The sequence below is a fragment of the Ammospiza caudacuta genome, chromosome 6 (assembly GCF_027887145.1).
Source record: "Ammospiza caudacuta isolate bAmmCau1 chromosome 6, bAmmCau1.pri, whole genome shotgun sequence".
In the NCBI taxonomy this organism is placed as follows: Eukaryota; Metazoa; Chordata; class Aves; order Passeriformes; family Passerellidae; genus Ammospiza; species Ammospiza caudacuta.
In genome coordinates, this window is record NC_080598.1 from 57,833,196 (window position 1) to 57,845,583 (window position 12,388).

The 12,388-nt window shown below is 44.1% G+C and overlaps 1 protein-coding gene across 2 annotated transcripts; it reads left to right on the plus strand.

Annotated features, from left to right (window-relative positions):
* Positions 1–2,154: 2,154 nt before the first annotated feature.
* CLBA1 (clathrin binding box of aftiphilin containing 1) lies at positions 2,155–12,177 on the plus strand. 2 transcript variants are annotated; one of them, XM_058807609.1, is made up of 6 exons: positions 2,155–2,336; positions 2,854–3,546; positions 7,024–7,172; positions 8,570–8,699; positions 10,414–10,527; positions 11,505–12,177. In XM_058807609.1, the coding sequence occupies exons 2-6, from the start codon at positions 3,082–3,084 to the stop codon at positions 11,670–11,672; spliced, it is 1,026 nt and encodes a 341-aa protein (XP_058663592.1). In that variant the 5' UTR covers positions 2,155–2,336; positions 2,854–3,081; the 3' UTR covers positions 11,673–12,177. The 2 variants fall into 2 exon arrangements, with proteins under 2 accessions (XP_058663592.1, XP_058663593.1); XM_058807610.1 differs by having other exon boundaries at positions 2,234–2,250.
* Positions 12,178–12,388: the final 211 nt, after the last annotated feature.

A 12,388-nucleotide genomic window follows, 5' to 3' on the forward strand; every position in this document is an offset into this window, starting at 1 on the left:
TGGTGCCGATCAGCACCTGAAGATCCCTGCAAAGGTGAGACAGGTGAGATGAGACAGGTGAGATGGAACAGGTGAGATGGAGCTCCATGGGACAGGTAAGATGGGACAGGTAAGATGGGACAGGTGAAATAGAACAGGTGAAATGGATCTCCATGGGACAGGTGACACAGGACAGGTGAGAGGGACAGGTGACACAGGACAGGTGACACAGGACAGGTGATATGGGACAGGTGACACAGGGCAGGTGAGATGGGGCCCCACGGGACAGGTGACACAGGACAGGTGATATGGGACAGGTGACACAGGACAGGTGAGATGGGGCCCCATGGGACAGGTGACACAGGACAGGTGACACAGGACAGGTGAGATGGAGCCCCATGGGACAGGTAACACAGGACAGGTGAGATGGAGCCCCATGGGACAGGTAACACAGGACAGGTGACACAGGACAGGTGAGCGCACCCCCGGGTGCTGAGCGCTGTGGAGGAGAGCATCACCTCAGCCTGTGTGCCGCCTCTTGGTGGCCTTTCTTTCCAGAAGACACAGGTGAAAGCGTAAAGCCGAGCAAAACAATCCCAGTCCCTGCAAGAAAATGTTGATTTCCCTGGAACAGGGAGGGAGAGCCCTGAGTGCCCGCGGCCCCGGCGGGGTCGGCGCTCGGGCTGAGTCAGCCCCGCCGGGCCGGTCCGACATCCTGAGCTGCCGCGGGAGGGCAGGAACCGCTCCGGAGCAGAAAGAAAACACATTAAAAAACCCTTTCAGACAGTTGCCAATAAAGTTTCTTTGGCTCTGCGTCTGGGCATGGCTCCCAAATGCGGCCTCTTGCCCTCGGATAAAGCACCAGAGCCTGGAATGAGAGTCAGATGCGTGGGAGGAGTGCATGTGTCTGTGTCTGGGCTGGAAAACATAGGAACTGTAGTGCCTTGAAAAAGCTTTTTACTTTGGGCCTTGCTCCAGAAAACCCCTTTCCTTGCTTTTACAACTGTCCCCTGCTCCTTGGGACTGCCCAGATATTTAACCCAGCCTGAGGACAGGGAGCTGGGGAGTTTTGTTGGTGTCATTCCCTCTGAGCCCCAGGCCTGGGAGCAGCCAGCCAGCATGGGATGGGATGGGATGGGATGGGATGGGATGGGATGGGATGGGATGGGATGGGATGGGATGGGATGGGATGGGATGGGATGGGATGGGATGGGATGGGATGGGATGGTCACCAGGCTGTGAGGTGACCTGTGTACAGCCCTGCGCCCACAGCTTCTGGCTTTACCTGTCGGGAGAGATCAAGCCTCAGCAGAGACACCCAAATACCTTGGGGAGCAAAAGAAGAGAGGGAGGAAGAGAGTTGTTGTTAGCTCCTACTGCTTAATCCTGAGGTTCTGTTAATGGGTGGACTGATTGTCACTATTTTAAAATCCTGGAACTTTCCAGCTACGTGGGAATTTTAGCTAGTCTCAAGTGAAAGGCCTACAGGAACGACTACAATCAAACGGCGCTTCCTTAGCCTGCCAGGCTGCAGCAAGAAGCTGAGGGCAGCTTTTCACAGCCCAGTTTGACCCCCGGCCTCTTCCGGGGCTGTAACCCGAGGATGCGGCTGCGAGCGAGGCCCGGGACGAGCGCGGAGAGGCGCCGGTGGGTGGAGAGCGAGGGCGGACAGACAGACAGACAGACAGCGGGCGCGGAGGTTGCGCTGAGCCTCCTCCACGGGCAGGGAGGCACCGAGGGAGGGCTCGGCTGTCCCCGGGCGGTGCCGGCCCCGCCGCCCGCCCCGCACACCTCGGCCCGCCCCTGGCGACCTGCGGGCGGCTGTGGAGAGGCTGCTCGGGGAGAGGCTGCTCCGTGCCTGCACAGGGGACACCCCCCGGCTTGCACAGGCGACATCTCCCTGCCCGCACCGGTGACATCTCTCTACCTGCACCGGTGACACCTCCCTGCCCGCACAGGTGTCACCTCCCTGCTTGTACAGGTGACAGCTCCCTGCCCGCACAGGTGTCACCTCCCTGCTTGTACAGGTGACAGCTCCCTGCCCGCACAGGTGTCACCTCCCTTCCCGCTCCGGTGACACCGCGGGCGGAGCAGCCGCCGCCAGACGCGCATCCCCCGCCCTGTCGCTCCCGGACTCCAGCGTGTCCCTGGGGCAGGCCAGGGACCGGCCGCACCCCTGCTCCGTGCCCGGCCCGCCTCCGAAGGAAACCGGGTGAAAACCACGCATTCGGGTCTGTTAAACACCGCGGCAGGTTGGGAGAGGAGCGCTTAGTGAGTGCTTTTTAACCCGCCCCCCAAACCAGCTCGGGAAAATGCTTGAGGACATGGGGTTAATCTAACATGGCCAATGCAGCACGGTCTGTATCGTTTACAGATGCCAAACTGAATTTATTAGATCTGCCTTAGTTACCTACATAGCTGGAAATACTGTATTTTTACAGGATTCTAGTTGTTGGGATGGGGCAGCCCATGCCGGCAGAAATAGCATTATTTGAGTTTGCATTACTTGAGTTTGCATTATTTGAGTTTACACGAGGTGGATGAAGTAGTCACAGAAAATATTTTTAAAGTGTTGGATGCTGACTGTAGTTATTTGAGTTTGTCTCCAGTGTGCTCAGTCAGTTCTGAGTTAATAATCCAGCGACTTCTGTTATGTATTGGCTGGGTATTGTTCACTAATTTAATGGCTTTCTTGTGGTCTGGGCAGATAGTTCTGTGTAAATTTTAAATAATTTTGCCTACAGCAATTTTCAGTGGATAATGCTGGAATGTGTTTGTTTTAACGCAGGCATTCTTTCTCCTACCTTATCAGCTATCTTTATTCCTACACAGGCCTTATCACAGAGGTATTTATTTATAATCCTTTCTTTGCAGGCTTAATACTCTGCACAGAAAGTGAGGCCGAATAACTGCACATGCCGAGTGCTGGAGGAGAGGCTGAAGGACATCCTGTTTTCTTTCAGCAGTGCTGTTATTCTTTGGAGTGAAATGAAGAATTTGATTTTGTTTTGGAAACACTCATATTTCTGATGCAGCTGAACTTCAGTAACCTTTTTGCAGTACAGATTTCAACAAATTATTTTTTTCCCCTCTTGGACAAAGATGCAGAACTTGTCGGTGGTAGAAAGTCTTGGTGACGCAGACACACCACACTGTGAGCCTCCAAAAGACCTGGCAGCTGGGGCAGGTGGAGTGTCTCTCCATGAAAATGGCTGTAGCTGGAATGAAAGGACAAGCAATGAAGAAATTGTTAATTTTGAAGCAACGCAGCAAAGCCTCCCTGCAGCAAACAGCGAAGGGAGAAGTTGCGAGGAGTTTCCCGAGAGCAGCTTTAGTCCCTCAGAACCCAGCGGTTCCTGGGGTGATTTTGAAGGCTTCACAGAGCCCTTAGACAAATCAGAGATATCCAGTGATAACCTTGAAGTTTTGGTGAATTCAGCAGTAACTCGGGGAGCCGATGTGGGGCTGAGCAGAGGAGGCTGCAGCGTTTCCATTTCTGCTGCCCACGGGTGTGCGGAGCCATCTCTGTGCCATGGCAAGCAGGAGGCTTCGGGCTCTCTCAGTGAGGTACGTGTAAACCAAAAACCAGAAATTTGTGTTTGTGTTTCTGCTTCCCACACCTCCGGGTCTGTGTCTGTCTTCTCTGTACATGGTAATCTGCACATGCAGAGAAATTGTCCAGCTACCTCGAGTGGAACAAAAGCAACTTCTGTGCGGTGTTTGACAAATACTTAAGCTGTGCTGCTTTAAAGAATGTAATGCACTATTTTGCTTCCAGGCACCAGGAATAAGTAGGCACATAGGCAGGGAAGCACGTAGGCACCATGAACCTTGCCCTGAAGGACATGCAGTGTAGAATTTAGACAAGAAAGAGCAGAAGAAACAACAAATGGGGAAGGTGGGTGACAAAAGCGGGGTGGACAGAAATTCTGTGAGTTGTCTCACAGAATTGAAGTATTACTTATTGAAGTAAACCCACATACCATTGAGTCAGAAACTGGCAAAACCAATACATTTTTGTTATTTAGTATACTCCCTGAACAATATCAACAGTTTTTCTGGAATTTTAGTCTGATGGTGACACACAAGACTTATTAGTAGAAATAATATAATTCATATTTTAGCATAGGATATAACATTCACTCTTACAATGTTAGAGCTAAAATTTTGAGTAGGTAATGCAATGAATTCTTATCAGCACAAAAAAAATTCAGGTAAAGGGTTATATATTGTTGGAGTTAAATGTGTTTCCATGTGGACCAAACATGCATCAGCAAAGAGAAGGGAAGTTACAAAAGGGCAGAAAGAACATATTAATACAGAACAAAATCTCCTTGTTCTTACTACTTTCATCCTAAATGACGGCATTTGAAAAGAGAGAACAATCAGCTAAGACTTCCATGGGGTTAATCTGTAGCTGTAATAGCTTACTGCTTGTAGTCTGTTGGGTGAATTTTAGTGTGCATAGGGAACTGAGACTTTCCTGGAGCCAGGATTTCATGCCCTTTGCCTAGGAATTTTACTTGTTGCAGAGCTGTTACTAGTAAAAACACAAAGATGCAGGTGGGAAAAGCTGCCCACACTGATTGAATGTAGATACACAAAATACCTGGTTATTGGTGTGCACAAACAGAGAACTCAAATGTTTTGTAATGCTGGAAGGGGCAGACAAGAACCCTTCTGTTGGAGAAAGAGAATATTGTAATGACTGCAGCTGAAATGGAATATAGCAGGTTGCTTGGTTTCTTTCCAAAAGCAGTAGATCTTAATCTTACTTTTCTTTTTTTTTGCCTTTTCTTTACTTTGCATTTGTTAAAGGCAGAAGGAAATGTCCAGTACGAGTTAAATATGTTAACCATGCTTAGAGTTTCAAGTTGTCTTTTCTCATCTCAAGGTAGAGAAAGAACCACAGAGATGCTGGGTATCCCTTGGAGTGTAGAATATATGTGTAGCTTGTCCTTTATCCTTGTGCTTTTTGCATTGTTAGTTTGAGATCATAAAATCTTTGGACTGGGACTCTGGCTTCTGTATGATCAATAGAAAAAAGGCCAGGTGGGTTGGAAGGGACCTCTGGAAATCATCTCAGGTCAGAGGTCTGACCTTGAGTATTTATTGCTTCAGTTAATTAAATTACATCATCTGGGATCAGAATCATGTGCTTTAAGATGGAAACAATCATTAATTTCCTTGCAGTAGCTGAGTATTTTCCCTACAGGATTGAACACTTTGAGGATTTTTCATGTGCTCTTTAAGCACTGGCCTTAGAGAGAGGGACTGGTGCGTGTGTTTAAGCCATGGGGCATTTTGATATAATACGATATAGAGGATTTGTTCAGAAAGTACCGATGTGAACTTTGTACATTGATTTTTTTATAATCAGTACAAAGCCACAAGATAAATGGGAATATACCCAAACTTTGTTGCAGAAACACTCACTGAAATAGACAGTAATAAAGGTGATAAAAAAATCTCTTATCTGTCTTGGCTAAACTATAAGTCAGAGACTTGTATGTGTGTTGGAGCAGCACCAGGGCTCCAGGGAGCTGCTGAAACTGAGGCAGAGCTGAGCTGCCCTCAGTGCCTCCCTGGGGCTGTAACTCCCCCCATCCCAAAGCCAAGAGCACCTGCCTGGCTTTTCCCTGCCTCCCATCCCACTTCACTTTTGGTGCCTACCTGGAAGTTGTTTGGTTTTTTCCCTTCACCATACATGCTTTAGCAAGTGTTACTTCACAGAGCTCTGCTTCTTGAGCATCCATCAGGATCCTCCATGTTGTATCCCTGTTTGTAAATAATTTACAACTTGATTGAAAGCATTGTGACACTTTGGGCAAGATTCAGAGGAATTTACCCAGGAGTGTCTGAATGTCCCAGCAGTGAATCATCAGGAAGGATTTTAGCAAGGCCTTACTTAGGAGGGAGCAGCGTGGGGCACAGATTCTGTTCCTTGAAGCATGGTCAGAGGTGCAGAAGCTCTACCAGCTCTGTTGATTTTGCCCATTTATCCTTAGATTAAATCCATACACTCTCAGTATTCACCCCACCTGTCTGAGTTCAGTGTAATGACACTGTGGAAATATTTCAGCTGTTCAAATTACAATTAAATGAAACTATAAAAATATGGAGTATCCATGCTTAGGGTTTTCAGACTAAATTGTTGATTGCTGCGCAAAACCCCCAAAGTGACTGGTTCCATTCTTGAGTTTGCACACAGTGTTACTGCTCCTGCATTGCAGTCCCTGAGCAGGGTGGTGAAGTCAATTAATTTGCTTCTATTTGGAAAATTGCAGTAATTCCTTGCTTGAAGGAATAAAAGGATACAGCTTCCAAAGCAGATGGCATGCCCCTAGGATAGGATGTAAATTATGCATGTTTTCCCTTGTATATGTATTTCTTGGTTGTCAGATAACCCCACTCACTAGTGCTTACTTCCACTCAGCCTGTCTGGATCCCTCCTGTTCTGTGGCCATTCCTCCAAACCTGCTCATCACTGCTTGAGGAGGAACAAGGGTTTAAATCTGGCTCTGCTTTTTAACATAGCCTGGAAAAGGTTTGGTGCAAATGCAAGGATATAGAAACACCCTCACCCCATCTTTTTTGCAGACTTGCAGAGTACAAGTATTTATTGGTAACTGTAGCATTTGGCAGGTGTGTTACATTTGCATTAGGAGTGTTTGAATACTGAGTTGGCAAAAGAAGCTGTTGAACCGATACATCAGATTTGACCTGGACTGAATTAGATGAGCAGAAGGAGGAGTCCCAAGTGTTAAATATGCAAGTCTGTGACCAAAATGTTGGGAAGTTAAAGACTAAGGTTCATCAGAAACTCTGGGACTCTCGCTTCCTCTAATTCTAAGTACTCAAAATACTCAAAACACTGAAATATAAGCTCAGTCCCTCTACTATTAATAGTAATAGCAATAGTAATAGTAATTCTAAAACCAAGAAGACAATCTCTAGAATTATTGTAGTCTTTGGACTAGGTCCTTCATGAACTATAGGGATGGCTTGTATGATGTATGTAATAAAAATCTCTTTTTTTTCTAGGAAGACCACAGCTATGAGGAGATATTCAAGTTGGGCTTTCCAGAAGTCTTTGTGCCACAGTCCAGAGAGTGCATAAGAAGCTTAGAGCAAGTTCTTGATGCAAGTAATGAAGATGTTTGGATTCCTGAACTTTTGAAGAATCAGCTTTGGTAATGAGTTTAGATTAACAGTTTAAAACAAAAAGGAAAGAAAAAGTTCCTCATCAATTACACTGTTTGTTTCATAATTTAGAAATCAGTGGTGCACTTAAAAATCTTTTTAGTACTGTGCCTTCAGTGTATAGATCTCACCAGTTTTGTGGAGCGTTGTTAAAGGAAGTGGATGGTGTCTTAGCCATTGGAAAACAATGAAGGGAATATATCAAAATTACAAATTCCTGCTTAGGGCTTTTCCTGCTGTTGGTGTGCCTCATTATGACTAAGCCTCTGGAATGCCAGAACCCAACAGGCAGCCTGTTCTTCCTGTTTGCTTGTCCTTTCTTTACAGCACATCCCACTTATTTCTTCATCACTGGAGGCTGCTGCTTCCACTAACAACTTGCTTTTTCTTTTCCTCCCCTCTCAGTTTTCCCAGTTGGTAACTTCTTCTCATGTTTAACCAGATGTGCTTCAGAATCTGTGCTGCATCTGGCTTTTTCCTGGGCTATGTTAATAGCAATTAGTATCATTAGCTGAGCTTTCTCTAGCACCAGCTGGAACACTTCTAGCTCTGTTACATGTTTTTTTAAGGATCAGCAGCTTCAGAGCAGTATTGTAGTTACTGAACAGGGTTGCAGTTATTTTTTCATAACTTGGAGGCTTTGTGTCTAGAAAGGAGTGTCAGCCTCTACTTGAGAAATGTCCTAAGACTCAGAAGAAATGTAGGTAAAACTTTTAATGTGGGCACTCTTTCAGCCAAGTTCCCTGCATATGTGTTATATTTTAATCAGCATCAAACTTGTGGAGAAACATAATTGTAAAGGGGACTGCACTATTAGGTAAAAACAGGTAAAACCAAAAATTTCCTAATCTACTGTGATGAGTAACTAAGTCCAATGACAACTGCAAACTAAGTAAAGCCCAGCTGAATTTTTATATGTGATGAATGCAGTGTAAGAATGCAAAGAACCATGTCAGGGGAGCTCTCTCCTCTCTGTTTCAGCAGTGAGTGCCTTTGCCTTGTTTAGTGGGACAGGTGAAGTGTCACCTGTGGGATGGAGAAAGGCTCGAGAGACAGAGAAGGCAAAGTGCAGAGCTGACAGGGCTGAACCCTGCCCACATTTCACAGAAACAGCTGAACCCTGTGAGCCCTTGGCATGTGGCAGTCTCTGGGATGTGCTTCTCCTGCCCCTCTTATCTGAGGAGCACAAACAAACACTTCTGCTGACTTACTGCCCCCACTAATTGTCATGCCAGCTCATTAGTGCCCTGGGCTGGCAGCTTCGACAAGTGCAAAAGAGTTTTAAGACAATTTGCTTGTCAGATGAAGGTTAGTATACAGCTGTGTGTAGTGAAAATACCTGTTGCATATGTTCACTGGAAACCTCAAAGTGTGTTTTGTTCCCTAGCATGGATTCTGGAAATGTATGGAGAGCACTCAGGGACTCTGATAACGCCCCCAGTTCAAGACATCCCTGGAGTAAATCCCATTGCCAAGAAAACCTCCTGAGCGTTCTTGGAGTAGATGCAAATCAAAAGGTAATTGAACAATGGTTTTCCATTCTGCCAGCATAAACACTGGGCTGGGAATCTGATCTTCTGTGAGCAGGACATGCAGATGCAGGAGGGACCAGATCTGGGTGAGTCACAAGGTTGTTTTCTTTTATCAGGGAGCTTTTTAAGACAATAGCTTAGTGTTTTCTCACCTTCATGTGTAAGTAACTATGAAAGTGTGCAGGATCACACTTTAATTGTCTTTAGTGAAGTCTGCCCAGCACAGTTCCCTGTTATTAGCTTTGGTAGAGATGGAGAAGCAGCTTTCAGGTGGTAGAGATGGAGAATCAGCTCCCTGGTGTGTGGGCAGCAGGATTGTTTACTTTTTTTGCTCAGAGTGCGAGAAAACTGTCAGCCTCTAATATCTGTATTCACTTTCTGTTAAGTGAAAATCAGGTCTGAATTAGAGAGGCTGTTACAGTAATTGTTGGATGAATTTACTGTGAAGAAACTGAAAGTGTGTTCAGCTTCCCCTTTCCTCACATTATTCCTCTGGTTTTGTGAGGCTTGAGGGAGAGTGTGTTACAAATTGTATTGAAACCAAACCAGCAGTGTTGAAAGATCTCAAATAGAAATGTCTCTGTTTGACAATCTCTTGTTTTGAGAAGGCACAGGTGTCAGGGATGGTTTGGAATTCAGTTTTTTAGCTGGGATTCATTAGTCACACGTAATTTTCAGAAGTAACTATTTCAATTGATTATTTGAATGCTGAAGCATGGGGTTGGCAAGGTAATGATTTCAGGGGAGTATTTGACTTTTCATGCAAGTTATATGCAAGCAGAAGGAGGGTGCTGAAGGTGGACACCTATTTTGCTTTTTAAAAAGTCACTTCGTAGAATTGTAATTTAACAGGGAGAAAGTTGGAGACATTTCCCTAACATAGCTAAACTCCCATTCTGTTCCTTTCTTCAGGTAGCTTAAACTTGCATCATTCTTATCTATTTCTGGAAAACTGTATTGCTTTTAACATTACTGATTAAGAGGCATTTCTCAGCAATGCTTTGGTGCTAATTAAGGCTAATACTAATTGGAAATGGCTTTTTTATTAATTGAAGTCACAAATTCATGTGTGTAGGTGATGCCTTGAGGAGCTACCTGGAGCAGAGGCTAGACAGAGTTAGAGAATAAAGTTGGTATTTATTGAAATACTTTCAAAAGATACTCGTTGGGCAGTGCAAAGCCTTGCAGAGGCTGCACCCAAGATGGACAGCAGTCACCAGTTTTCTCAGATGGATGTAAGTTTGGTGTGTTTGCATATCAGAGGTTAATTTTCCAATTTTGGTTTCAGGTAATGAAGTCACATTCCCCCAGTTTGTTTCTCTCCCCGGTTTACTTTTGTTTATATTTTTTGGGCCTGAGGCTGTGTTGATGACCTTGTTTCTCAGGCCTAAAAGGATTGTTTAGTCTGACCAAAATGTGAAGAAAGCTTGCTAGCATTCTATACAGAGTTCAGAGTTATGCACTAATGCAGTACAGAGTCTGAAAAATACAAAAGCTGAAATGTAAGGCATCATCTGTAGAACTGGTTCTGGCATAAAGTTGTTTTAATGAAAAGGGAGACACATGAAAAAATACAGCTTCATAAAGTAAAATTTAGTAGTTGTTATTTGAGGGAAACCTCTTTAAGTTGTATGCATTGAAATCAGAGAGAAATGCATAAACAAATTAATAAATAAAATGTAAATTATGGTTTTTTTAGGACTTTTCAGAGAACCAGACTGATATTTTTGAAGAATCAAATGTCAAAGATAATGAGGACTTTAGGTTTGATGGATTCAGTGTTAATGACTGCAAAGCATTGATCCAGACCAAGGTAAGGATTGCTCTGGAAGTGAGAACTCCAGAGAACCACAGAGTGTGTTCAGCATGCTCCTCCCTGCTCTTCCAGCACCTGTTCTCATGGAATGGCTTGGTGCTGGTAAAACTTTTGGATGTGGAGTTGGATTTTGGTCTTTGAAACCTCTCTGACTTTTTCAGAAAAGATACCTTGGCACTTGTGTGTTTCTTGCTGTAGCAATGCAAGCTGGAAGGAAAATTGTGCCATTCTCCAAAACACCTCAGTCACCTCACTTTGTTTTTTAGCAAGGTGTTTTGGAGGAATATACTCAACCCAAGGTCCCTTCCTCAGTGCAGAATAAAACTGAGCAGCTGTTGTGGAGACAGATAGTTTGAGACACATTTTCATTGCTCTGTTTTATTCTATTTACTGCCTTGGACAGTCAGGGTGTATAACTGGTCTGGGAACCTGGTACATAGGAAATGATAGACTGGAGAATTCAGAAATAAAACTTAAAAGGACTGTCCAGCTCATTCCTTCACAATTCAGTTTTTCTTTCCTCAGTGAGTACATGATGGGGGGATCACAGTGGCTGAATCACATTGGAAATGTGTAAAATACAGGAACAGGGTTTAGACAAAGGAGAAGAGGTTTGAGGTAGATGAAGAAGGAACAAAAGAATAAAGAATTGTGGTACAAAGTTAAGGTAAAAGGACAATATTTTTCTGGGATAGCCTTGTAAAGGAAAGAACAAACCCTGCAGCTTGGTGTCTCAAAGAAAAATTCATTAAAAACCATATGTTGCTATTTCTAATTTAAAGAAAGTCAAATCTTACAATGGGATGTTTTCCATTTATCTTCATATTTATGTCCTTTTTTTCCTCTAAAAAAATTCAAATAAAATTTTAAAATATTATTTTAGTGAAAATGTATAAAAATTAGGTTAGCATATGCAAAGTGATTAACCTCCTATAGGATGGAAAAAATTAACTAAGTTTTTCTTTTTCACTCAGCTTTCTGTGTCACCGGACTCCAGACATGGTCACCTTTTCACCTGTAATCTCTTTTTGAAGACCACATCATCAAATGAAAATACACAGTATATAACAATCCCAAGGAAAAAGCAGATTTTTTCTACACACAACCTAAAAATGAAATTTTTCAGTAGTGATGTTTGTTGAACTAAATGCATTTTTTTCTTTTTTTTTTTTTTGAACTGAATGCAGTTTGCCTTCATTTTGTTACTGACTTGGTACTATAGACTACAGACACTCTTTAGCAAAGTGACATATTGCTGTATTTGAGGGACATAAGGCCACCTTATTAGAAGATATTTCTCCTGTTTAGTTGAGAAGTCAAATTTTGTAATTTTGCCCTGCTACGTTTTGCTGCAGAGTGGTGTTTCTTACAGTAAATGCTGCAGCTGCAGCCAGGGTTGGAGATAACTCTGGTGGACCCTCCTGAACTACTGACCTTCCAGGCCTTGATCTTCAATCAAAAACCTTCTTTCCCAAGTCTCAGGTGTGTTGTAATGTGCCTTTCCCCCATCTCTCCTCATATTGCTCCAGTGTGGATCAGCTGAGAGCTGTGGCTTTGCCACTGCTGGCTGTAACGAGAAGAGCCAACGAGAGAAATGTTCTTCATTTGGGGACTTTCAGTGGGGTTTAGAATAAAAGCGTTTTAATTTCTGTCTGGTGAAGCCTGCTGTGGTGATAGGGCTGGAGGCAGCAGAATGCTTCATTCTGGGATGGATTTCTGGCTGAAATAAATCACCTTTTGAAGCTTTTTGAAGCTGATTGTCACAGGACATGGATTCATCCAGCCACACTTACACCATGCACACCCTGCTTGTAAAAGCTCAGCAGTGGTGCAGTTCAGGACGTGAATAATGGTGTAA

What these genes read in the sequence shown, in the direction of transcription:
- CLBA1 (XM_058807609.1), top strand. Translation starts at nt 3,082, where the DNA reads ATGCAGAACTTGTCGGTGGTAGAAAGTCTTGGTGACGCAGACACACCA. An exon ending in GAGTAGATGCAAATCAAAAG is followed by an intron (nt 8,700 to 10,413) that starts GTAATTGAACAA and finishes TGGTTTTTTTAG; the next exon opens with GACTTTTCAGAGAACCAGAC. An exon ending in AAGCATTGATCCAGACCAAG is followed by an intron (nt 10,528 to 11,504) that starts GTAAGGATTGCT and finishes TTTTTCACTCAG; the next exon opens with CTTTCTGTGTCACCGGACTC.